This window comes from Ciona intestinalis, chromosome 5 (assembly GCF_000224145.3).
Source record: "Ciona intestinalis chromosome 5, KH, whole genome shotgun sequence".
In the NCBI taxonomy this organism is placed as follows: Eukaryota; Metazoa; Chordata; class Ascidiacea; order Phlebobranchia; family Cionidae; genus Ciona; species Ciona intestinalis.
This window is the reverse complement of record NC_020170.2, coordinates 4601041-4626824: the sequence shown is the minus strand read 5'-3', so window position 1 is coordinate 4626824 and position 25784 is coordinate 4601041. Positions and strand designations below refer to the sequence as shown.

The 25784-nt window shown below is 36.4% G+C and overlaps 5 protein-coding genes across 5 annotated transcripts in view; 4 read left to right on the top strand and 1 right to left on the bottom strand.

The window, feature by feature from the left end:
* Positions 1-2010, top strand: part of LOC100175759 — a 6156-nt gene extending 4146 nt beyond the window's left edge. The window contains exons 11-12 of the mRNA XM_018812055.2: positions 1216-1348; positions 1474-2010. Of these exons, the coding sequence (XP_018667600.1) occupies positions 1216-1348; positions 1474-1819 (479 nt within the window). The 3' untranslated portion in view covers positions 1820-2010. The remainder of the gene's footprint in view (positions 1-1215; positions 1349-1473) is intronic.
* Positions 2011-2628: 618 nt separating this feature from the next.
* Positions 2629-7304, top strand: LOC100182781. The gene is made up of 4 exons (XM_002129804.4): positions 2629-2792; positions 3019-3108; positions 3624-5879; positions 6184-7304. The coding sequence occupies exon 3, from the start codon at positions 4204-4206 to the stop codon at positions 5551-5553; it is 1350 nt and encodes a 449-aa protein (XP_002129840.2). The 5' UTR covers positions 2629-2792; positions 3019-3108; positions 3624-4203; the 3' UTR covers positions 5554-5879; positions 6184-7304.
* A 1694-nt stretch (positions 7305-8998) lies between these two features.
* On the top strand, positions 8999-12542 carry LOC104265769. Its single transcript, XM_026834460.1, has 3 exons — positions 8999-9513; positions 9740-11989; positions 12069-12542. Exons 1-3 carry the CDS (start codon positions 9396-9398, stop codon positions 12449-12451), a joined length of 2751 nt encoding a protein of 916 aa, XP_026690261.1. The 5' UTR covers positions 8999-9395; the 3' UTR covers positions 12452-12542.
* A 321-nt stretch (positions 12543-12863) lies between these two features.
* LOC100178074 lies at positions 12864-18421 on the top strand. The gene is made up of 13 exons (XM_002129735.4): positions 12864-13264; positions 13604-13672; positions 14002-14101; positions 14218-14314; positions 14383-14458; positions 14699-14800; positions 14998-15166; positions 15499-15597; positions 15989-16206; positions 16499-16643; positions 16972-17056; positions 17171-17237; positions 17413-18421. Exons 1-13 carry the CDS (start codon positions 13210-13212, stop codon positions 17793-17795), a joined length of 1665 nt encoding a protein of 554 aa, XP_002129771.1. The 5' UTR covers positions 12864-13209; the 3' UTR covers positions 17796-18421.
* Positions 18422-18765: 344 nt separating this feature from the next.
* Positions 18766-24752, bottom strand: LOC100187518. The gene is made up of 12 exons (XM_002129536.4): positions 24628-24752; positions 24449-24520; positions 23956-24058; positions 23775-23871; positions 23639-23711; positions 23383-23503; positions 23244-23288; positions 23129-23175; positions 21253-21355; positions 20846-20924; positions 19699-19792; positions 18766-19450 (listed from the first exon to the last, which is right to left on the bottom strand). Exons 1-12 carry the CDS (start codon positions 24710-24712, stop codon positions 18951-18953), a joined length of 1419 nt encoding a protein of 472 aa, XP_002129572.1. The 5' UTR covers positions 24713-24752; the 3' UTR covers positions 18766-18950.
* Between the last annotated feature and the right edge of the window lie 1032 nt (positions 24753-25784).

Here is a 25784-nt window from a genome sequence, read left to right as displayed (position 1 = left end):
AACTGTGTTTCTACATGCAACAAGTACCTCGAATTAAATACAAACTCAAATTAGATAAACCACAGCTATTTTGGTGACCTACGTCGACGAATCATAAAAAATATATGGAGTTACCACCTTTAAACGAGTATCTACACCTTTAAACAAGTAACTAACGAGTATCGACATACAGGTTTATAAAATATATTATTTACAGACGATACAAGCCCACCCTCGTCACCAAGCGTTGGAATCTACGTTCTGATCGGCTTATTATGTGTAATGATTGTACTCATGGGACTTGCATTCCTTTTCAGAAAGTAAAACTTTACATTTAATATTTAGAATTTCAAAATACTCGTATTAATGGATGTAATGTATCAAACCAAGAATAGAACGTATACATACCTTGAAATAGTTCATTCCCCGCTATAGTACGTCTTTAAAACAACTTTCTTGGGCAACAGTATGCTTTATATATACAGACTACAACACAGTTCTACTAATACGAACTGCTACACATTACAACTGATTTCGCGAACAGCAATTACAATCAACACAGTGGCGTTTTTTCATCGGCAAGTGGTGAAATAGCTGAGGAAATAAAAAATGTCAAATCTCGCCTGGCTTGGCTATAATTGGTTCCCTAGCGGTTGCTTTGTTTACTAAGCGTTTCCATAAAAAATATTTATTTTAAAGATTTTTTTACAACCGTACAGTTTTGGTTATTGGGTTTTCATTTTAGACGACTACGAAAAAGATACGATGAATTTCGAGGAAAAGAGGGAAAAGAAAAAAAGAAGCCCGATGACGACATTTATAAACCTGCAGAATCAACTTACATGGCAGGAGATAAATTATCTCTTCCTGGTTATTCACCGAAATTCCAGCGACGTAAAAGTGGATGTGGTTGTAGTAGAAGTGTAACGTTCGAAGGTAAGTAAATTTTGGGACATTATGGGCCAAATGTGGCCCAAATCCAGGCCAAATGTGGCCCACGTACAGGCCGCTGTGCCTCGTTGCACAATGTAGAAAATGACTTACTTAGAATATAGAAACAAAGGTGCAGCGGTTAATTAAGTATTATTTATGTATATATTTGGTGTTAATGTTGCTTTTACTAGTAAATCTACATTGAGTATTTTTTTTCACATTAATAATCATTTCTATTATCCTTTTTTTTTATTTAGGCCCTTGTTTTCCATATCAGTTTATGACATTTGTGTATTGCTACAGATGAAATAGAGGAAGAAGCGAAGGGCAACTCTGTGGATGATGAACGATACTGCCAGCCTTGCACTTACGATTCCGTTGCTATAGAAACCAACTCAACTGGAAGATATGATCCGCAGTGGGATTTTTACAGAAGGTAAACATTGGTGCTTTGTGAATTGGATTTTACAATGTAGATTTAGGAAGGTTTATTCAAATTTAAGATCGAAATATAAGTTTTATGTGAGTGATTAAAACATATGACATTATTTTCTTATTCAGTCGGTGCCCAGAGGATGATACACTTTCGGTTCAGTCGTTCCAGTCTGCTAGGTCTACAAACCGCCACCCAGAACATGCAAGCTTTAAAATACGAAAGATCGAAGAAATGAACAACTACAGCTTCTATCGTGGAGAAAACCCTTATGGCGAAGTTCCAGCCCATAACCCTGAACCAATATACAGCACACAAATAGATCCAATGTCATCTGTGTACTATGTCCCGCCCATGGCTGTGGCGCAGTATTCAAAGGCCCAACTACGACGAGATGATGCGCCAGCAACGGCAGCAGGCTGCATACATGATGCAAGAGCTACAGGGAATGGACGCGGCAAAGAGCATGGGTGATTTGACTCCAGTACCGACGCAGCAATCAGAAGGGCTAAAACGATCCGCTTCTATGGCTAAGCTGCCAGTCGAGAGCGAATTTCTGAAACGCCACGTCCAGCGGAGACAGAGCTTTCGATTGTAAAGTTTTTTGCTAGTGTAACGTTACTCTGAGGTGATGCAAAAATATAATAAAATGTACATTTATTGTTTCCTGTTTAAAAAAAAACATTTGGAAATATCATTGAGAAGGATGCAGGCTTGCGTATATAAATGCTTCGCGTATATGCAGGCTTGCGTATGTATATACACTGACAGCGGCAAAACAGTGGCCCCGTTCATTTGGTGATGCGTCACAGTGCAATCGATTCACGACGTCACATGACTGGAAAACTTTCCCCTTCTTCCTTTCGCGTTTGTCTATGACGTCACACTATTCAAGCGCAATTTCCTTTTTACCTTCGACGCCATAGTTTCGTGCGGCGCTAATGTTTCAAGACGATTAATAATTAGCTAGGAAAGTATTTCGCATCATCATCTGGGCTGTTGGTCTTTGTTTGATCGTTTGGTTTGCATTGCTGAACACCTAAATGCGTGTTTTACCGGTAAACCGTTTTACCTCAGGGCACAGCCAGTGATTTACCTTTGTTTACGTCGTAACAGTTTCAGGTGTGGCATGCACTGCCGACTAATTGTTTCTTGGTATGGCATGCACTGCCGACTAATTGTTTCTGGACTTCTGGTAGCTTGTTTAATCAATATAAATGCTTAATGATATATACAATCACAAAAACGAACAGTGCTTGTATATTAACAGTGTGTTATTAACAGTTCGTATAGTTTGGTCTAGCGACTAGGCTCGTGCCTTTGTCTGCCCCTAGACTGAATTCCGTGAAACTCAATAGGGCATACAGAATACAGAGAAAAGTCGGAACATATATCGACGCTGGGGCAAAGAGGGGAATTCTACCGTGGCATTGTGCTGTGTAAACAAGTGAGTGGCCTGTGTGGGAGCAGTATGCTCAGTATAGGATGTGTGGTTGTGGTATAGAAGTTAAGGTTTAGTTAGTTTTAATGCTGAAGGATAAGCTGTATGATGATTAATTCTTATAAATGCAATATCTGTAGTTTTATATTAAAATTTTGTATGCTATTATTTGTATTGACTTTGTGTATTATATTTTACCCTGAAAAATTAGCTATTAATTTTTCCTTTGTAGAAATGGAAAGTACTACAAGCAGTATTGTAGTCAACACTGAAGTTTTCAATTTAAGTGATTCTAACATCTCCAGCATTATTGTTAATCAAGGTAAACAAGCATACGTTTTTTGTGGCTTAATAATTAAACCAGATTTGGTTTACCCTATGCGAAGAAGCTTGTTTTATATCCCTGAACTACAATGGTTAAAGCTAGTACCCATATGCTTATGTAACAGTTTAGTGTTTATCTCGTGCAGTGGTTTCTACACTATGATACATTAATACTTAAGCTGTGTGGTAGAGGAAGTAAACCAGTAAAGCCTAAATCACTGTGCCTTCAAGCTTTTCTGTCATGGGTAAAATAAAAATACTGGGCTGAAGAACCACTGGTCTAGTTAAACTCTTAGTTATTAAAAAATCTGTAAAAGTGCTTGGAATGCTGGAAAGATTATTTTATTTGTGGCAGGATAAACTGAGAATAAAGTTTATTTGAGTCTTATTTGCTAGTTCCTGTTATTTTTCCTGTTAAGTTATTATTTTTTTAATTTGCCTTTACTAATGGCTGTTTTCAGTGTCTGTAATACTAATATAGGTTAGGTTTAATTGGTTTTCCATTAATACCAGGTAGTATGGAACAGCCAAATGTACAACCTCCCACTTCCATTTGCCAACTGGGCCAGCCTATATCTCATTTCCAAACTACAGAAAAGTTTCAAGAATTGCAAGCACTTGCTGTACACAATGTAACTAACAATGCTATTATACATTGCTCCGGATTTCCAGGGACAGGGAAGTCCCAAATAATGCGCATGCTTGCCCAGGAGTTCCCATTTTCAGAAGTTGAAGTTGAAGTTAGTGTTAAATGGCACATTGAGTGTGATGATAAAAGGCATAAAATAAAGAAATCATTCAAAGAATTGGTGCAGAGAATATATGGGAATGGACTAGCTCACTCAGGTGTTCCTATAGATAGCATAATAGGTGATTTGGATAATGAACGTGCTCAGTCTTTTGTTGACTTGCTGCAATCAAGCAATGTTCCAGTTCTGATTGTGGCTGAAGATGTAACTAGAAGAAATCTAAATGAAGATGACATGGAATTATTTATGGATTTCCAGCGATCACTTGCAAATATTTCTGTCACTTCTGATCACCAAAACCACCCATCCATGTTTATATTGCCACCCGTGTCCAACCTACAACGATGCAGCAAGAAGAGATTACTCGGTTGTTCAATGCAGGGGTTGGCCGATACTTTACCAGGAAAGTAATGGGATTTACTAAAGGTGAAGCTATTAAGTATCTTTTCACTGATACAAATGAGAACAATGAAATTGCAGCCATCAAAATTTTTGAAAGATTTAGTGGCTCACCCTTGGGTTTGCGTACTGCTAAGGCATACTGCAATAATGCTATGATAAATTACACTGAATATATAGATATTGTTGAAAATGATGAGGTCTCAGCCTATGAAGATGTATCAGAGCTATTAATTGAGGAGTATGGTTCTAGTGCTAAGGATATGTTCCAGGCCATTATCATGCCATTTAGACCTGAGTCCCCGGATAATGCAAAAGAGTTGCAAACCTGGAAAGTAATGACTTGTTTATCTTACTTGCACTTTACTTGTGTTCCACGGTTTGTGGTTGAAAGGTTTTGTCAGTATTTTAGGACTTCACAGGTGTCAAATATTCGAAACAAAAACACAACTGAAGCTGGATTAATCATAAATAAAGTCAAGACCCACGAACTATGTGTCCTTGAAAATGGTGAGGATAAAGACATGACATTTCATGAGGTGGTTTTTCATGCATTTCGTGTCGCCAAACAACCAGAATGGATTGAGGATTTTAATCCTGTTAAATGTGCTATAGAAGTGATTGCCTCTGTGAGTTCTAAGGACATGAGAGGTCAGGTGTATGCAAAACAGACTCTTAAGCTTTTGCCACACCTTCTACGGCTTCTGGAGCATACACAAAAAGTGGACGTACAGATTCCATCTGATAAGGAGTTTAAATTACTCCTCAGTCACATATACGAGGTTTTTGGTGGTGTTGGATGCACAAAGTCACATGAGTACAAGTATATATGCGAGGAGTTTTTGGGAAAAGCGTTTGAGATTGTTTATGAAGTTGCGCTCGGACAAAAAGTTTCATTTCGTGAATTTCTGGGAAGATCTCAAACTGAAGACATTGATGCCTGTGCCCGTGATTTGGTGCAACAATGTGCAAATGCCGGCTTGCAGCTGCCACAAGGGTTTATTGATAAATATGAGTGCAAAGTTTTTGTGTTCAGACCTGAGAGTGATGGCTTTAAATATTTGAAAGATATTTGTCGCCCGGATCAGTTACAAACTTTTGAAAAAGTCGAAAAAGCTTTAAAAAAAAAACCATCCACCACAGTAGATATTCTTCAGATGCTGAGAGATTGTGGTGTTTGCCTTGAAGAAAAGGAATATGCCAAGATATTTTTCACGGAACGGTTGGCCTCCATTCTTCACAGTTTAAGTAGAATGGGAATTTATCATGACCACATGCCAGTCAGAAAAGCATAAACAGAAACTGTGGATGTCAGATTTTGCCTATGCGCTATCATTGCAGTGTCATCACCTTTCTAATATCAGTCTCTTGTTTGAGCACATTTCGCGCACGGGGGGTGCAGTTCCCATTATCTTACTATTTTATCAACTGTTGGAGTCAGATGAAAAGACTGCTTATCTAACAAGAGCAAAGGAGATGTGTTCGGAAGCTGTAGAACCTCCAGTAGGTGTAGAAAAACGACTTTACGAACATGGTTTGGTCATGGAAACAAAGGGAAGTCCGTACAACATGATGAACATTAAAAGACATCTTGCCAGAATACATACTAAGATGGTTAGAGGTAATTATCAGTGGATTTGTACATTTTACTAATGTTATTGTTAAAAATATTGAGTAAATGATTTGGTCTCTTCAGTCACGGTATCAATAGTCGTACACAAAATTGTCAAAACCTGTAAAGTAAGGGTAAAACGACAGTTGTTATAACATGCTTATGGTAAAAACAGAAGCCAAAAACTTTTTAATAAAAGCAGTTTGTGTTACACCCTACAGAAAAATGTGTGAAAAGACAAAACCAACCATATCTCTTATATTTTGAAATTTTATGCAAGATTTCATAGTAAAGTAATGTTTTTGGTTTCCAGATACTGCCAACAACGATTTCATTGAAGAGGGCAAGTCAGTGTGCGAGGAGCTCTATCAAGTGGCTATTACTTGCACAGACCAGATGGTTGCTTTCAAATGTATAGTGTACTGTGGGAAGTTCTATGCAGCAATAGGAGATCATGCACAAGCGATTCGTTGCTATGAAAAGTTTTTTAATGTGATTAATGGTTGCAACATAGATATACCATTTGCAACGCGGGCATGGGCGGTATGTAATTTTAGCAGCAGCGTACTTAAGGGGAAGGTACAAAATTTGTATGACAAAGCTTTGAAATTGTGTCTACATGTAAAAGCTTCAAATAATCCTATGCCTCTTGATCTTACTAATCAGCTTACCGATCTGCTGCAAGAGCTTAAAGTTTGCAATCGTTGCTTTAGGTAAATTTTGCATTTTGTTGTAATGTGCACTTTTCTAAATTTTTCATACATAGAATATATATGTCCCTTCTTGCTACACTATTCTGTATAAACCTGACATGATAAATTCGGTTGGTTATATGAATTTGTGTGCCTTTTTATTCTTTTGTAAAATAATATGTATACATATCTATTTTTACCCTGTAACTATGTTTTCATAACAATTAAAAATTGTACTTTCTCACTTTTTATTGCCAATTTTCCCACATTTACCGATTTGAATAATTTGTATCCTTTTTTCCATAGAACTGTATGTAGAAATATAATAACAGCTCATTTTCTAACTGAAAAATATGGAACTTGCTTATTTTTTTACACAATTAAAATTGGTGGTTTTCATTTTTATAATGTCTCATTTTTACATACAAGCTGTATGAAACAACCTTTACTTTTTAAGTCATTTGTATAACATAATTTTCCTACCCTTAAAATAAGTAGTAATGTGATTTTTTCAACATAATCTGAACTGGTGGTTTCTCTTCTTAATATTGTCCATTTTTACATGCCGCATTTACTTTTTATATCATTTGTATACTTTAGTTTTTCTATTTGTAAACATTCTAACCATAACATATGTAATCAGATTAATTTTTTTTAAGTTTCATTTTTACATACAACGCTTACTCTTTTAATCATGTGTATGTTTTAATTTTTTGTGAGTAGAAATATAATAACAACCAAATGTGCAAATATAAAATATGTGATGTAAGGGTAAGGTATCAACATTAGTAAGAACCGGTGCTAACTGCAGTAGCCTCTTAGTAAAATAAATACTAGTCCGAAGTAAACATAATAATTATCCAAGACAGATTAATGACATAGTAATTGTAAAGTGTAAGCTATAATTACTAAATTAAACAGTTGATATACTGAATAATAACCCAGCAGGATATGCAATATAGACTATATATGAAGCCATGTAACACCGGCCTTTGGTCACCAGACAACACCTTTGTTTATTGATTTAAATATAACTACTGTATATAAACATAGGTTTTAGTTATACTTAATAATAACCCAGCAGTATGTGCACTATGGACTATGAAGCCATGTAACACTTGCCTTTAGTCACCAGACAACGCCTTTGTTTATTGATTTAGCAATATAAATATAACTACTTAAAAAACATAAGTTTTAGTTACCTGTGTCTGTCATGAAATACGCAATTGGTCTACTGTGTTTGCTTTCGTTCAATTCTCCTTTACACATTGGATCTGTCACCTCTATTAGCCACGAGATAATTAGCTTTTACTGTTGGCTTCCGTTTTATTACCACCTTCAAGCTGTATATGTGACGTAACAGTGACAAGTGTGATGTCAATTCTATTACTTCTTTGTTTGTTTAAATTTAAAAATTGGCGGCGAATTGATTTAATATCTTATTGAATGTGTGCCGACTTCTGTGTACAGCTGTTGTTTTGTGTATTTTAATCTAATAACCTATTCAGAAGGGTAAAAGTGACGGTCAATTTCTGCTAGGCCAATGCTCGTTCCCGAATATTCGTATGGTTTATACTGGGAACAATTCTAGTTTTAGTTGCTGATTAAGCTGATACGCAATATGTTCTACTGTATCCCGGGCTAAACAAAACTTTTGTATTTTATATTGTATTTTGGAGCAAGTATAATGAGTGTTGCAAACGACCTTTTTCACACTGTATCTTGGATGTATTTTGTGATAAATATTGCCACATCACGAAACTCTGGAAATGTAAAATGTGTGTGTATAGTTTCTGGGCAAATATCCTTTACAAAGTTATGTACGTTTTACCAAACCACTATTTTGATGTATAATTTGCCGTGTTAAGATGACTGTACGCAGTATCGGGCGTGCGAATTCGCATACGATTAGGACGAAACATTTTGTCCGATGTCTACTTACACACTATCGCATTTTTCCAAGTTTGTAAGGAGTTCTCAGCAAATAGGTATCGCTTGTGTTTGTGACAAAGTTTAAGAAATTGAATTATGAATCCTGCACTTATTAGCTATTTTAATTAAATTCCGGGTTTACCAAGACCATGCTGATGCAAAACGTATTTAATACATCAAATATACATTATTCTGGTAAAAAATATATGATACTTTATGTATTTCGTTTGCCTAATTGCAAAAACCCAATTTTCACCCAACAAACCACGAAATCCGGACAAAAGTAGAACATAAGCATACTACTCGATTTGAACGGCAAAAATTCGGCCCGGAATCGCTAATCTTATAAATCGAAAACAAACATTTCTAAAAGGATGTTGTTTAGAAATAGAAGAATTTCTAAAAAAATAAGAACACTAATATTTTTTTTTAAATGTAGCCTCTCAAAATAATAACAAATTTTAATAATAGTAATAATTAAAAAAAGAAAATAACACTATAAGCCAGCAGCCGATGGATTAGTCTCACAGAAAGTTCAAAGAAATTATTCTTCATTGGCTTTGGTCTTACAGCATAAACCACTGCGTATTCACCAAATAGGGTTTCTTTTATTTTTAAGAGACCTATTATTTGGTGAAACACATTTCACCAAATAATAGGTCTCTCATGTAAACACGGAAACTCGATACGATTGGACTTTGTGTCACGCGTTATACAAACTTGTGCTTTGTTTTCCGGAACATATATATTTGGTGTTTATGTGTCGTTGTTACTGTTAGTCAGGCGATTTGAAGGTCAAATACGAGATAAATAAATCAGATCCCTTAGAAGACTAAGAAGTGTTACATTTGACAAAATTCTATAGTTCTGCTACCATTATTGTTGCTCTATATTCTCGTTTATGTGTATACAAGCAATTACAGAGTTAAGTATAGTGTTTCACTTAACAAATATGGCCAACGACCATACAAGCAGTACTGTAGTTATTGAACAATGCGGTCAGCTGAACGTAGTTGCAGGTAAATATGCTTTTATAGATTGTTATAATCTAAGTTTGTACGTCTAAGGTAGTCTTTTCCCATCGGTAATGCAAAAGGTAAAGATATGTTTTTCTAAATTGCGTACTGTCTCGTGGTAAAAGTAAACTTAATTTAGCTGTTAATTTAGCCGACTGCTTGAGCGAAGATATAGATGTATTGTTTATTTAACATCTTTACCACAGTTACATATATGTGCGATTTTTAGGAGAACCCTCAAGCTCACAACACAGACTTCAACGATCGATTAGCAGTGTAGGTCAACTTATAGCGCATTTTAAAGAAACACAAAGTTATAAATCTGTCCGATCTGCTGCTTCAGAGCACAGACACTGCGATGCTATTATTCATTGTTATGGATTCCCAGGAGCAGGAAAGTCCCAGATCATGCGAAAGATAGCCCGAGAATTTCCCTATTGTGAGGCGCCTCTGAGCGTACGGTGGCATATGGAATGTAAAGACAAAAAGCAGAGTGTAAAGCATTCATTTACCGATCTAGTTGCAGAGATATACAGAAATAATCTAGCTCCCGAGGATTCGGCGCCACAAGATTCCGTCCTTGGCGCTTTACAAAACAATCGTTCAGAGTCATTCGTCAACCTCCTAATTTCTCTTAGTATTCCTGTACTTATTATTGCGGAGGATGTCTCCCAAAAAAATGTTGATCCTGGCGACTATGAACTGTTTCTTGATTTTGAATGTTGTCTAGGTAAAAACGTACCGCGGTCAGAGTCACCCATTCACGTTTACAAAACTACCAGAATGCTTGGCAATACTCTTCAAACAGAAGAAAGGGAAAGTCTTTATCGCGAACAAAATAGAGTGTACAAACATATCAAAGTTGAAGGTTTCATCCAAAACGAAGCTATAAACTACCTTCTTCCAGACTGTACTGGTGCTTCGCGACAAGAGAGACAATCTGCTATTGACATTTGGAAACGATTTAGTGGTTCACCCTTAGGTATCCGTACAGCAAAAGCTTATTGCAAAGAGTATAAATTATCTTACGTTACTTACATAGAGAGATTAAAGAAAGATGAAGTATCAGTCCGTGAACTTGAAAGTGAACTCCTTGAGGATGAGTACGGTCCTAGTGTCCACCACATCTTCCACGCAATTACGATGCAATTTAAACCAGGTCAGCCAAACGAAACGAGAAGTTTGCAAGTTTGGAAAGTACTGAAATGCTTATCCTACCTTCATTACACATGCATACCACGTTTTTTGGTGAAAAGGTTTTGCCAATATTTCCGTAGCTTTGATGAAACTCGAAATGCGCGTGTTGCCAACAGAAGGGACGCCGATTATCTTATCCAAAAACTGAAAAGACACGAATTGTGCAGCGTGAACAATAATGGTGACATGACATTCCACGAAGTCGTGTTTCACGCATTTCGCACCTGCAAGGAGATATCTCGGGATGTTAACCCCATTGTATGCGCCGTTGAAGTGATCGCTTCTGTGAGCTGCAAGGACCTGAGACAAAAGAAGTACATGAAAAGGGTGCTAAGACTTTTGCCACACATACTAAGTCTTTTAGACCACATTGGACCTATGAATATTGGCAATGGAGACGACCCTATGTTTCAACTTTTGATTGGTCACGTATACGAAGTGTTCGGAGCTCACGGTTGCCGTCTAGCGCTCGAGTACAAGGAAAGATGTAACAAATATCTGCAGAAGGCTTTTGAAATCGTATGCGAAGTTGCATTCAACCGAAGCATGTCTTTTCCAGAATTTGAGAACATCCACCGTGAAGGACAAGACACTCGTGATGTGGACAAGTTGATAGAAGAATGTCGAAATGCTGGCAACAAACTCGGTCCTGGGTTTATCGACAACTACATACAAAAAGTTTTGATTCTTCGCCCAGATAGCCATGACTTCCAATTTTTACAAAAGCTTTGTGCTGATGGCCAGGTAAGCACAAGGTTAACCCAAGTTAAGGAAACATTGGAAGCAAATCCAGTGACATCATTACAAATTCTGCAAGAGTTAAGGCACTGTCGAGTCTTTTTGGAAGAAAATGACTATGCTAATATATTTTTTGGAGAAAGAATAGCCTCTATTTTGCATTCCGCGAGTCGAGTAATATTTGACCAAGATAACGCAACCTACGAAGAACATAAACGTAGATTGTGGATGTCTAACATGACGTTTGCAATTTCTCGGAAATGTCGCAATCAGTTTGGCACTGGTCTCCTTCATGAGCATATTTCGCAACTTGCAGGAGTAGTCCCGATCAAACTGATTACAAATAAGCTGCAAACGGATTCAAACATGAAAAAGAGGGAATTGAGGCAACTCAAATTGGATTGCGAGAATGCTATACAGAAAAACAGAACATTGGATTATCAATTGTACGAACATGGATTAGCAAGAGAAACAAAAGGGAGCGTGTACAACGAACTGAGAATGCAAAGGCAAATGGTCAGAATACACACAAGTCTAGTTAGAGGTGAGGTTTTGTTCCGTGTTCTTAGTATACGGCGAATTAAAGCTTTCTTACTTAATTAAACATATTAGCCACTTTTCAGATGTTTCGATCGCAGAGTTTATTGAAGAAGGAAGGGCTGTCTGCAACGAACTGTTTCGTGATGCTTGTAGTAACACGGATGAAATGGTTGCTTTCAAGTGCTTTGTTCACTGTGGGAAGTTCTTTACTGCTATAGGGGAGCACCAGGAAGCTATTCGCTGCTATCAAAAGTTCTTTGATGCCGAAGAAGAAAGCAGTGTGCGCCCCCCTTATTACATACATGCATGGGCAGTGAGCAACTACGGTGAAAGTGTTCACAAAGGACGACTACTTGACTTGTATGACAATGTGGTTCGTCGTTGTCGGGAGGTTAATGATTCAACTGAACGAATTACCATGAAAGTCCACAATCAGTTACGCGAGCTTCCTGAAAAGCTTATATAATTCTTGCAGCGTATACCCGCAGTTACAACTTAAATCTTTTAGTCATTTGAGCTATTTTATAATTTTTTATCACTGTGTATATTTCATAAGATTTTTTTACATGGAGTACTGTGATATGTCTTTGAAAATGCGTAATATTTCAATATATAACCATAGTAAGTTGTTTCATCAAAACTCTTAACCATAACTAAGTGCCTTTTTTTTCGATTTAGAATTCGATTAAGAATCCACCGGGGTCTGGCGTTAAATGTTTACTAATTGCGAATAGAAGAATGTGTATAATTTGTTTCAATGAACGAGTCGAATTTGGTACAACGTAGAAGTCATTGTATGCCCGGAGGCCTAATTTCGCCTGCCTGTCTACTTTTCGACCAATAGAAATGTGATTCGTTGTCGGTAGCACTAAAGTCTCTCTGGTTGTGTTAGTTTCGTAAGTGTGACAAAAATGCAGGGTTGATAGGTTTTTAGTTAGGAAATGATACGTTTTCTAAGACAATGTAAAAGTACTTCTAGAATACGGGTGTGGATTGAAAAAACATTTACTGACAAAAGCGATGTGATCGCCTAAGGGTATATATATATGTAGGATTAGGTTGCCGCTTAGAGTGTAAAACATGCCCGAGTAAAGGTATACCAACAGTTAAATCTTCTATTTAATAGACAAATAGCCCCTGTATAAGTATAGTTATTTAGTGCTCAAATTTATTAGGTAAAATAACTTCAATAAAAATATGACTTAAAAAACGATTATTGAAGTCATGTTTTTATTTCCTAAAGTTTGTGCTCTTCTTTTTGTGTTGTTCATCGTTCAAGGTGGGTAACGTTTGGCTTTGTCAATGAATGTTTAAGACAGGCAAGACAGTCACTGGCAGTAATGTGACATATATTTTGCAGTACACATAATACGTTATAAATAGTATGGACTGATCTCGTGTGACTTTGTGTAAGTATCATAGTAAGGTGAGGTAAGAACAAGAAGGCAAACTTTTCTATTCTATTTTCTCGTCCCATACATCTAATATTCGAGACTGCTGTTCGAAAAGTAAAATAACTTGCAAACGTATACACGAGATAGTTTATTCATGTTAAATAAAATTGAGTGCGTTGTTCTCGTTTGTGTGTTGTCTATATGTTTAATGTGATTCACTCCAGGTGTAACATCGCGTATTATACCACCAAAAAGATTATCGAATGGAGAGACACCAATAAGAGATCCCGGGTGTAAGTAAACTGTTTATAATGAACCTAAATTCAAGTCTAACGCATTATACAACACATATATGTTTGACAGTCTATTCTGGGTTACAATTAACTGTGAAAACCTACAGTAGAGTGGAGAAAGACAGGACACCTTTTTATTCTATTATTTTCGTCTCATTTGGTCTAATAAACAAAGTACTTTCCAAGAATTATAAAACCGTATCTTTGCGATTTCTATAGACCGTTGTTAATTGTTCAAAATGCGATCAGGATATTTGAATATTATGTGCTAAATGTGTACCGTCTTTCCTCCATCCTATATGACATAATCAGTATTTTCACACCGTTAGGGACTTGCGTCGTACGAATGAGAGCAGGATTACGCTGGAAATATCTTAAAAGTCCAAACTATCCACATCTTGCTGGAACGCAGACACAATGCACGTGGATGTAAGTGCTTGTATACAATATGTAAAGGGCAGCCATTTTAGCATGGCCTTCTAAATACTTTTACTATCCATATGGTTTCAGTTAGCGGTGATATAATAATTTTGTTTTCTATAAAGCATTCAAGCTGCTGTCGGCTGGAGAGTTATGATCTTATTCAGAGACTTAAATATGGCAGCTGCTGGAGAGGATTCCTGTCGACAGCAGTACGTCGATGTAAGTAAATATAATGTGTAATGGTACAGTTTAAGAATTTGTACTTACCAAAAAAATCTGATTTCAAGGTTATCGATGCTAGTATTGGGAAGTCACAGGGACGATTTTGTGGAAAGAAGCGACCGGGAAATTACGTGTCCAGTGGTAAGACATTTGTTATATATCCCGATTTCAATTCAGGACGTATATAAAGTAAGTTGGGGTAAGATGGGGCTTGTTTTGTTTTTTTATCCTCCCGTTTGGTAGTAAAGAAAGAATATTTGAAGAATCAGAAAACTGCATCCTCACGACTCGTTGTTCAAAACACGATTAGGAAATATGGAGTTTAGGAGCTTCCGACCTTAACCCCACTGCACTGTATATATAAATGTCATTTGTTTGTAGGAACCTTTCTCCGTCTTGATCTGCAGACAGACCGTACACGAGGGAGGTTTCGCGGCTTCTCCATTGCATATAAATTGACGAGAGAAAGGGCCGGATTTCGACGTAGGTTTGCTTACTTTATGATGGTGATTTGTGATCAAAGCTATGCCTCTGTTTCTACGATTTTTAAATATCATAAAACAACTTAGCAGAAATAAATGATTACTTAAAAAGGCTGACTCTTATTTGGCTTAATTCTACGTTTTATTTTTATAGAAATACTAATGTTACAACTTATGATTTTAAAATATGAATTTCAGCAAGTACTGTTACGACCACTGACAACACGAGCGGTAAAGTGAACATCAACAGCTTCAATTCACAAGTGAACTCGATGCCGTCTCCAGCAAGTCGACCACGACGCCCTGGGAGGCTCGTCTATGTCCAAAGTACTCCTGCAGGACAAACAACCACCACTGCATCAACCGAGTATGTATGCACTTTTATTTGTAATGATATTATTATAAGTGTGGGGAGGGCATTCTGGCTTTTGTTTTTGTGATCTTTAACCCCCGAACCTTGGTTCTTTAGGATAATCTTGGTTTAAGATCACCGAAAAAAACAAACGCCAATAGATCTTTCACACTTCCCGTATACACCTGGCGACAACAACATATATAAATTATATTTTTGCCGTTGTAATCATATTCCATGATACCGCACATAATATTCCATATTTCATTATCGTGTTTTCTGTGTTTAATAAATAGAGTTCGCCTTTGTTACATTTATCGTAACTTAAATTAACAAAAATTATACAGTCCAAGTGATGTCGGTGGATGGATTGATTCTCGTCCTGTACCGACTCAGCCCACTCGTACCAACACTGGAGGAGCTCGGATACCTGCTCGACCGAGGAGGTAGGCATCACATTTTAACTATCGATATTAGATAACTTACGACCTGACAAACTATATTGTACATAAGATACCAAACTCTTTACTTATTCGGGGGCACTAACAAGGCCCCAATCGAGGAATGATATTGTCGTTTGTAACATTGGCGTCATTTTAATATTTTTGCAGCTTTTCTATGGTATAGTGGGGGAAACAGGACAAATTTAGCACATAATATCCAAACATCGTGTTTTAAACAATTAACAACGGTCTATATGGGAGCTGTGAAAATAGTTTTTTGAATGTTGTTTGTTTGCTACCAAATGGGATGAGAAAATAGAATGAAAAGATGGGACACTTATTTTCTCGTCTCGTCCGTCCCACATATACAAATTAAACACAAAACTTTGCATAGACCGACGACAACGGTGGGCGGCCTTGTCCTTGCAAATCGAAGACGAACTACAAGCACTCCAAGAAGAAGTCCAAGCAGTGTGAGTAGCAACACATTCTCGTCGAACAGAGGCGCTCTTTTTAGACCAAGAACCACTACTGAAAACTTGTATGCTTCTGAGACTGAGTACCCTCATATTGATGATGATCCACAAGTATATGGAGAGTATCGTCAACCAGGTTTGCAATTTGATAGTATGTTATCCATTTAAACACTGGCAATGCTAGGTTACGGATAGAAATCACCAGAACGCCATTCCAGAAATTCTATAAAAATGATATGAGAATGCACCAAGTCATGACCAAGATCAATTACTATGTGAACTTATTTAACTTATACTTTCGGTGGCTGCTGTGTAAGAAACCCAACCTTGTTTACATTATCCACCTAATGGCAATGTACATGTATGCGGTTTTTGTTTATTTACTTTCTAGACTAAACTATGTTAACCCAACTCTTTTCCTTTTTCAGTAAACGTAGTAATACCTTCTGTTATTACGACGAACGATACTTTGAAACGTAAAAGAGGAGGTCTTTCAACAACTCATCTCATTATCATCATTGCTGCTGTTTCATCGCTAGTTCTTCTTGCATTCGCCATCCTTTTGATAAAACTGTAAGTTAGATTTAAATAATGTGCCAAACTTTGGCCCAAGTCATACGGCTAATATAGGGGTTCGATGACCTTAGATATATAGGACATAGAATAGAACATATTAAACCAATAAATTTCGGAATACATTGTTTGTGGGGTCGCGTACAAAGCATATACCGTATACATGCAGATGAGTTTTAATAATTTGCCATCTCTGGCCTATGCCATACGTATCCTATAGCGTTCTAAGGCGTGAGACCTCATCCGCATAAAATATATCCAAATAATAAGTTTGCGATAATAAAGTTTGGAATGCAAAACATATAAGACATTCTGTTTATACCTGCAGATGTTACTTTGATAAAAAGTTAAGAAAGAAGATTTCTGAAGATAAAGCGAGAGAAACAGCAGGTTCTGTCACCGGAAATCCTTTGGTAGGACACTAGGTTCATAATGTTGTATTCACTATTTCACCATTAAGTGTATTGAATTATATTTTACACTTATTATGCTATTAGTATTCGTACCTTACTCTATGTTTTTAACAGCACCGAACTGATTCGTTGCCAGGAATGGCTCGCACAGTTTCCATGCGTTCTTTGTCAGCAGATCCGAGTAAGTACAAGTTAATCAACTTTATAGTTGTCTTGTAGCTTTTGAAGTTTGTTTTTTAACGTTTTGTTGCTGATTTTCCTCTTTGTGTTGTTTTCATTATTCTGATCTTCGTTATTGTATGCAAAAAGCTAACTTAAACGTAGGTTATGTCAAATTAACGCATCATAACACACAGATATACAGCCGGGTTCAAGAAGAAATTCGGTATCTTACTCCATAAGAAACATGCCAAGACAAGTTCCCTCCGCCCCTCACCCCAGTATGATATACCATAACCAGCACGCTATGACCATGCACCATCATCACCACCACCATCGTCATCGACACAGTAACCATAGACAGCACACACAGAGTAATAATAAGAGGGTGCGGACCATACCAAAAACTGTCGGGTTTACCAGACCGCTACCCCCAATCCCGAAGCCGAGAGTCAAAAAGTTGGAAGTTGATGAAGACTACTGTAGTGGCAGCGATGGTGAACAGGGCAGCACCATGAAACGAGTGCTTAGCACTTGGGAAGTTGAGCAAAAAGGCAAAAGGGAAACCTCTCGTTTATAAGGGAGCCTCTATTTTATGTGGGTAACGTCTTTGTAGGCCCTTACTCTGGATAATGTAGAAGCCCCACACACTTTGCTTTTTGAAGTATGTTCTCTTTATATTCTCGTATAATATTAGGACTTGATTAGCTATATCTATACACAGATCTTAATAGAATCTATTTTAAACTTATTTGTTTATCTGTATACCTTACGTTGCGACATTGCGTTAATATGCATTGCACTTGACAACCACGGTAAACATTACTTGTGTATAACTTTATACAACAAGTGTTTGTGTTATTTTTTTAATATATCACAATTGAAAAAAAAATGTAACGGATGTTTTGTAGCTGCCCATATCTATAGCTTGATACACAATTGTACTATTGTAATTAAATCGCAATACCTTCGTCGTTCTCAAATGTGTATCTGACATCAATATGCCTGGGGTTTCTTTTCCCGCCTTCTCTTTAAAGCGCAGTCATAATAAAAGATCGGCGCGCGCACTTTGCTCCTTTTTTCTCTCGACACGTTTTAAACTGACTGCTTGAATGCTGTTTAGCCTATAGGCCTACATGCTTTTTGGAGTTCAGATTTTAGAGTAGCGTGGGAATTTGTATATGTAATACACAGAGCTGTTTTGAACGTTGGCTATTGTACTCTGATAAACCAAAGTGTAAATAATGTTTGTGTAAAGGTTTAGCATAGTTTTATAGATTTTCTTAGCTGTAGCTTTGATTTCCATTATCAACTGACAATACTACATAAGGAGGATGTGCAATAGCAAGTCGAGTATCATCAGAACGACTGGTAGGTACTAACAATATGTGTTTACGACCATTTTCCTACTTATATGGTGACCTGTAGTAACCCCGTATGACGTAGTAGGTTAAAAATAACGTTTATGAATTGCACGATTGCAAAGCATGGGTATAACTCATGGCGCCCTCTATAAAGAGGGCGCCATGGTATAACTTCAACGAAGTGCATTCTTTTATCTCAGAAATTTAATCAGCAGTTTACAATGTAGAACGAAGATAGTGATGAATACTCGTAACATAAAGGATGTTTCACCAACGATTCACAATTGGAAACTACAAGTAAGCGACTCTGAAACCTATCACATATAACGAGATAGCAGTATAATGCAGTGTACGTCTGTATCAATATATAATCAAGCTCTGTAACGAGAATAAGGGGTAGCGATTACTTTTTTCAGTGATTTTCTGCGATTTGTTTTTTTCTTGTCCGTCCCATGCCCACCGGGCGGGGTCTTGGCAGATTTTGCTGCATCCCGGCTTTTGTTTTTCGATCTACGTTGGTCGGCTTTCGGCTTTCTGCCCCGAGTAATCGGCCTATCGTCGCTGCTCTCCCTCGGACGTTGCTTTGGTCGTATTTGAGTGCGCGAATTTGCCGAAGAACGTTGCTCAACTCTGCGGTTATTGTTTTTGTTGCTGGTAACGTTATTGTTATCCACTTTTCGCCTTCGTTCTTTTTCTCTGTTTGCGTCTGCTCTTTGTGCGTTTCTTGCCTTTAGAGTTTTCTTTTTTGCGGAAGTCGAGTTTGCCCCTGTTTTTCTACCGCTAGACGGCGCCTCCACCCCGCGATCTTTTAATTTTTCGGATCGGTCACGGTGTTTCTTGTTTTTAGCATCTTTTATGTTTACTGCGTGACCTGAAATGTGTTATAAATTAAAATGTTACTGGTAAAATGCAATTATAAATGGAGCCCAAAGACATCAACCAATAAAGTAATGGTTTCCAGGTAAATGGAATGTTACTTGAACATTTCAGACGCGTACTATAAAGTGTAACCCATGAACCTCAGTAAAAAACAAGTATATACAAGTAATATTCATACCTGAAACATGTTACTAAAATAATTCATACAAATACATGCAAATTTTATAACTTAATCGTTACCGTTATGATTTGTGGGTGTTCTAGCTGATCGTAGTGGAACCACAGTTTCGGAAGTAATTATTAACTCGTTGTCCCCCAGGGAATATTGATAACTCTGAAAAAAAGTTCTATACTAAACAAAAAAATAATAACTTAAGTCAATCCTTGGTGTAGGACCACACAAAAAAAGACATTTGTCATATACAGACACTGCTTGGCCGTTATTGCCTTTACAACTGATTTTATTTTTTGGGGGGGAGAGGGGGGGATACTCACAAACGGTTTGAACAATAATCAATTGAATTTTACTTGATACATGCGACATGCGAGCACTGACGTCACCTTACATGACGTCACGATATCGCCACAGAGCACGATTTATCAAAACAAGATGGCGTTTTTTAAACGCAAGTTTAAAAATTAAAAATCGTGTAACAAAATAGGTTGTTTATAAAAAGCATAAGTATATAATAGAGTTACAATAAATATTTGGCGTTATTCTATTAAAACGGTTTAAACCCAAAATACTTGGAGAAAACATAGGGCTTACTTTGTTCTGCCTACCGGGCTCAAGATTTTAACTGATTAAAATTATGTTTTTTGTGTATTGCTGTGGTTCGTATTGAGAATTTATCATTCGCCATTAATCGCGTTCACCAGCGTATATATCCCAGGGCGTCACGTCACGATAATGCAGAACGAATAAGTGTATTACTTATATACTTGTACAGCGTTTGGTATGAGCGGTAGTGTTAGTGGACATAAACGTATGACATGTTTATCATTACACTAAAGTTTTGGCTGAAAATATTGTTTGCTATTTTAAATTGCATATATGTTCTACATCACAAGTAATATCTATCTTGTTTTACGTTGGATATTATATAAAGGGTGGGGATAGATGGGAACGCCTTTTAATTCTAATTCCTCGTTCCATTTATTATAGCAAAAGTTATAAAACCGTATCCTCACGACTCCCATAGACCGTTCTTAATTGTTTAAAACACGATCAGGTTATTTGGATAACGTGCTAAAAGTGTCCTGGCTTGCCTCATAGTTTTACAAATCATTTATAATAAGTTTCCGTAGCAAGTTTTATAATACCTTTAAAGGTCTATCTCCAGTAGATTACGAGTAAAGTTAATATTTTAATAGAAAACTCTATTACCGCTTTATCTTTGGTTGGTAGACCAGATCCTAATTCTTCGCGATCATTTTTCTCTTGTTGTTTTTTGTTGAAGCAAAACCTGTGAGTTTATCATTTAGTTGATTATTAAAATATATTCTGCTAAAATTGCTACCAGCCGCAACAGTGTGTGATTAAATATTGCTACATTGCAAAAGAAACTTAGCTATATACAATAAAGAAGCAAAAATTATTTTTATACCAGACCAAAAAATATTGATATAAGTATATTAAAAAATATTGATATAAGTATATTAAAATAGTTTTTTTTTGTTATAACCAAATACACAATAGTGATATGTAACAAAGTTTGTGCTCTCCTTATTTAAATGGTGGAAAATCTGTATTTTCACAACCAAAGTGTCAATTTGTAGTTAATTATTTCCTACCTTTTAATTAGTAGGATGATTATAATTAAGACCACAAGTGCAGAACACACTATGACTGCTATTATTCCACTTAATGTCAAGGCACCGTATTTCTTGTTCTTGTCTAAAATATAACGGTTCGATTATATATATATATTGCTGTGTTATATATACATTTTACTATACCAATCCAAAATTAACAGTCCGGCGTTTAGAGTATAGTAGGGTGGGGTAAGATGAGACACTTTTAGCACAAAATATCTAAATATCCTGATTGTGTTTTCAACAATTAACAACGCTCTCGTAACCTTACAAGTCGTAAGAAAACGGTATTTATTCTTTGAATGTTCTTTGTTTACTACAAAATGGGACAAAAAAAACAAACAATGAAAATGTGTCTTATCCTCCTATGACGCATTTAGTCCTTCAATAACTATTTTGACGAAGATCGGTTGTACCAAAACTGGTGCAAACACTCTTTGAAGACGAAACTACCCGGCGCTGTATCTGTATAATTTCGTTTTCCGTTGTTAGAATAACTGTTGTTTCCGCCGAAACGTAATTGTCGGAATGCTCATGTAATCCGCCTCTTGCAAATCGCTTTAAACTCGATGCACATGCAGATTAAATGCTTATACGTCTAACAGCTATAAATACGCATGCGGGAAACGTCATCTTTTTAGAATGTGCTTCATCCTACACAGCAGAATATGCGACTCCAGGGTTTGTTTTTTTGACGTATAACAGTTTCTAACTTATCAATTTTTAGGTTCTTGTTAGGGGTGCACCATACTATTTAATAACACTCAGATGGCCCAAGGGATATATCACTAAACACTGGGTAATGTGGTCGAATGATTACCAGTTGGTCACTTAACGCCAAACTAAATATTACAACCATTGGATTATGCGTTCCCAATTAGAACTGTATATGCACTTCTACTGCATTACTTTTACAGTAAATTGAAAATCTATAAAGAGTATAATTCAACCTCAAATTATACTTTTTATGAAAATAGATTATTATATTCGCGTAACCTGTTTCCTATTTCTGGGCTAATTAGCTTTTAAATCATAGATGCAACATACACTTAACAGCAATTGCTCCAACCCAGTCACTAATGGGTTGTCAAATTTTTCAGACATATCGTTAAAAAAACATGTTACTTATAACCACTGTCGTTTTCTGGCCACGCGTAAGTTACATTCATTTATTTTAAGGTGTAGTCTATTAATCTGTATAGGCCTATACTATCAATTTAAAACACTTGAAACCATTATCAACACGCAGTACCTCTAGATTGGGCTACCCACTAGATTCATCATAACATCCTATATTATGATTATCCTATTCTCAAACACGATATGTTTTTGCGCCAATTACTAAACAGTTTATGGTAACGATTCGCTGTTTTGATCGGTTTAGATTTGACACGATTTCCTTCGTGTTTCTTGATTTACGAGGCTTGTGGTTTCGAATTACCCAGTTAACTATTCACTTAGTGGAGGTACGAAGAGAGCGGTCTTTGCTAAACGTATAATTATAATCGCAACATTTGAGAGTGATCGACAAATGCGTAGGTATGTTGGCAGAATCATACGCCTTTAAAGGTATGGCTGCTATATAGTATTGTGGAGTAAGATGGGACACCTTTTTATTCTATTTTCTCATCCCATTTGGTGGTAAACAAAAAACATTCAAAGAATTATTAAACCGTAACCTTACGACTTCCATGAACTGTTGTGAATTGTTTAAAACACAATAAGGAAGTAGGGGTCGCTACGGAATTCATCTTAACCGACAGTGACATGATTTAACATGTACAGAGTGGGGGATACAACAACTTAAACCTTTTTTTAATGTTAAATAACATAACAAGTCGTTTTTTCTACTTACTTTTTTTATTCCTATCACCCGGTGTATTTGAGGAAATGGTTGGAGGTCTGTAATTGAAGTCAGTTAATATTTCGTACTTATTTGATTAACTCTCAAAAATAATATATATATTTACGTTTCAGTGTAGGTATTGATCCCGCTTATTCGAGAAGTGGTACTCCTGAAAATATAAGATAATGTAGAACGTAAACAAATTATTGTAGAATAATGTTCACTGTTGTTAATCAAAATCACCAATAATATTTCTTACATACCTGAAACCAGATACTATTGTGCGTGGAACGGATTTATAAATAAAAACAAAGGGGTTCCGTCTATCTCTTATAAGCCTTGCAAGTTCACTCTCCCCTTGTATATCAATGCGAACGACTGAACCTGTCAATTTAATTGAACTCTTTTGTTATTGGATTTTAAATTAATATAATAAATCTAAAAATTTAAATATTCTAAAACACTTTTGAATGGTTGTACGCCTTTTGTGGCGAATGTTTTATTTTATATAGTTACCACCTCTTGCAACATAGTCTCCTGTAGGGTGTCTTCTAACGCAATATTTCCCTTGTGTTTTTCCAGAGTCGATAATCTGGGGAAAAGTCATAATAATAACCCTGATGGTAACCCTCATTTTTTCACCAATGTCCCATACCTCTAAAAATTGCGTTCGGCATCTTGCGCTTGCTGAACTTCCATATGTGAGTCTTTGAACGGCAACAACAACCTTTCTGGAGGCTTCTGCTGTTATCCTGTATAAATGACATTGTAGTTACAAACTAACCTTTACGAACGAACACTTCTTTCATGTTTGAATAATAAAAATATCTACTCACATCCAAGTACACTGGAATTGTGTTTCTCTTAAATTTCTTAGCGTCCTGGAAGATATAGTCCCCCAAAACGCTCCTGCTCGTATGTTGTGTACACAGTGTGACCCTTAAAAAGTTGGAAAACTTTAAATGCATACTAGTGATTTTTTGTATGAGTATTTAAACCGTTAGTACATATTATCCCATGTTTCCCAATCGTGTTTTTGATTTCGAGGCGGTTGGATATAGTTACATAAATCTACATAATTTTTTTTATTTATTACCAAATGAGACGATCACTGAAAACACAACTCATCTTACTCCAACCTAGTGTACCTAAAATTCCTAAAATCTGTCACAGCACCAACTACACAGATCGTTTAAAGTAACAAACACATAGCGATAACAAATATAATCTTATTTTAAAAGGCATACACTATACTTCGGCCCCCACCAGTGTTTGTCCATCCCTTCCTTCCCCAACCTACTATACATATTTCATTCATGTTTAACTTACATCCAGGTTGTGGAGCGACGCTTTCACCAGCTCGAAGTATTGCAGGAGGACGGATACTTCTACGGATATCAACTGAAAGAAGGCACACATAGTAAGCCAATTGTTTTTAAACAAATATATGAAAAGCTAGGCTTTAAGCCATGTAGGGATAAATACTGGTGTCTTACAAATATACGAACCTTTTTCTCCGTTTCTAGTCTGTCTTGCATTAGATCCACCACGTACCAGAGCAAAACATAACAAAACAAAATAGTTTAAGTTCATATTTTCAAACTCACGCTTTACAGCATATCTAACTTTTACATCTGAAATATACGTCGCAAAACACGCAGATGTATAAGTTATATACATTTTTAAAACAAAACAAGTAAAGTTCATATTGATGCATGAAAACCGGTATTATACAACAATTCTAATTCTTATATCTGCTACCTTAGTTTTAAAGCACTGAGATTCGTTACAGAGTAGCCTATACAGTTATAAGTTTTATTTTGTTGTGTAAAACCTATTAATTCTGACTTTAAATGCTCCGTGTTTCTGTTCCTGTGATTGCTCTGTATTATTCTATATGAATGATACTGACAGTCTCAATTTAGTTACGAAGCGACGATCTGTCCTTGGCAGTATCGCCCGCAGCTATATCTACACGACTATGGTGTAGTGTTGAGTTATACTGGTTTAAAAAGATCTGATATATCACGCATGAATTTAAATTGTTATTTTACGACATGATTGCTGCCATTCGAATAGATGTAGTTAAACAAGCATTAAGTTTTAGAGAGTACACAAACATAGTCTAACTGGACATCTTCTATTAATCTATTCAACTGCCAAGCATGCATGAGTACGCGGAATTCGAACCGTTCAGTGTCATACGGGTGCAATCATATCATAAATTGAAGGTCTAAATGTCATTTGTTACTGACTCGCGGCATCAGGTTTTACACCTGTTGCTAATCTTTATTTTGTCTCACGCTTTTCTCGGTCTCCGCAAATGACATATATGCCCATAATCTACGAGTCCTACGAATCTCTAACCGTTTAGTAATGATAAAAGCAATTTTCAAGTGAGCGACTACTTTTTGCGTCATTGGCGGCAAATGCGGTAACCTAACCTTTGCAAAACATTCTTCAAACTAGTAATTTGTCACAAACCTTACTTGATTCGACTGCTGACAGTTTTTCTTTTCTAATTTTACAAAAAAAGAACTTGTTTACAGGCGTTTAGGTTGGTATATATATATAGCATATAAAACACACAATGTTGATTTTAAAAAAACATACCTTCCATTTTGTATACGTGTACCGTTTTGTTTTCTCGCTCCGAATCTTATGG

Bases quoted from the DNA above. Each gene is read 5' to 3' on its own strand.
- LOC100182781 (XM_002129804.4), top strand. From the start codon at position 4,204: ATGCAGCAAGAAGAGATTACTCGGTTGTTCAATGCAGGGGTTGGCCGA.
- LOC100178074 (XM_002129735.4), top strand. From the start codon at position 13,210: ATGTTTTTATTTCCTAAAGTTTGTGCTCTTCTTTTTGTGTTGTTCATC. The intron at 14,102-14,217 runs GTAAGTGCTTGT...TTTTCTATAAAG, and splicing joins CAGACACAATGCACGTGGAT to CATTCAAGCTGCTGTCGGCT. The intron at 17,238-17,412 runs GTAAGTACAAGT...CATAACACACAG, and splicing joins TTCTTTGTCAGCAGATCCGA to ATATACAGCCGGGTTCAAGA.
- LOC104265769 (XM_026834460.1), top strand. From the start codon at position 9,396: ATGTGTATACAAGCAATTACAGAGTTAAGTATAGTGTTTCACTTAACA. The intron at 9,514-9,739 runs GTAAATATGCTT...TGCGATTTTTAG, and splicing joins TCAGCTGAACGTAGTTGCAG to GAGAACCCTCAAGCTCACAA. The intron at 11,990-12,068 runs GTGAGGTTTTGT...GCCACTTTTCAG, and splicing joins ACACACAAGTCTAGTTAGAG to ATGTTTCGATCGCAGAGTTT.
- LOC100187518 (XM_002129536.4), bottom strand. From the start codon at position 24,712: ATGAACTTAAACTATTTTGTTTTGTTATGTTTTGCTCTGGTACGTGGT. The intron at 23,872-23,955 runs GTGAGTAGATAT...TCATTTATACAG, and splicing joins CAATTCCAGTGTACTTGGAT to GATAACAGCAGAAGCCTCCA. The intron at 19,793-20,845 runs GTAATAGAGTTT...ACTTTTTTTCAG, and splicing joins TACCAACCAAAGATAAAGCG to AGTTATCAATATTCCCTGGG.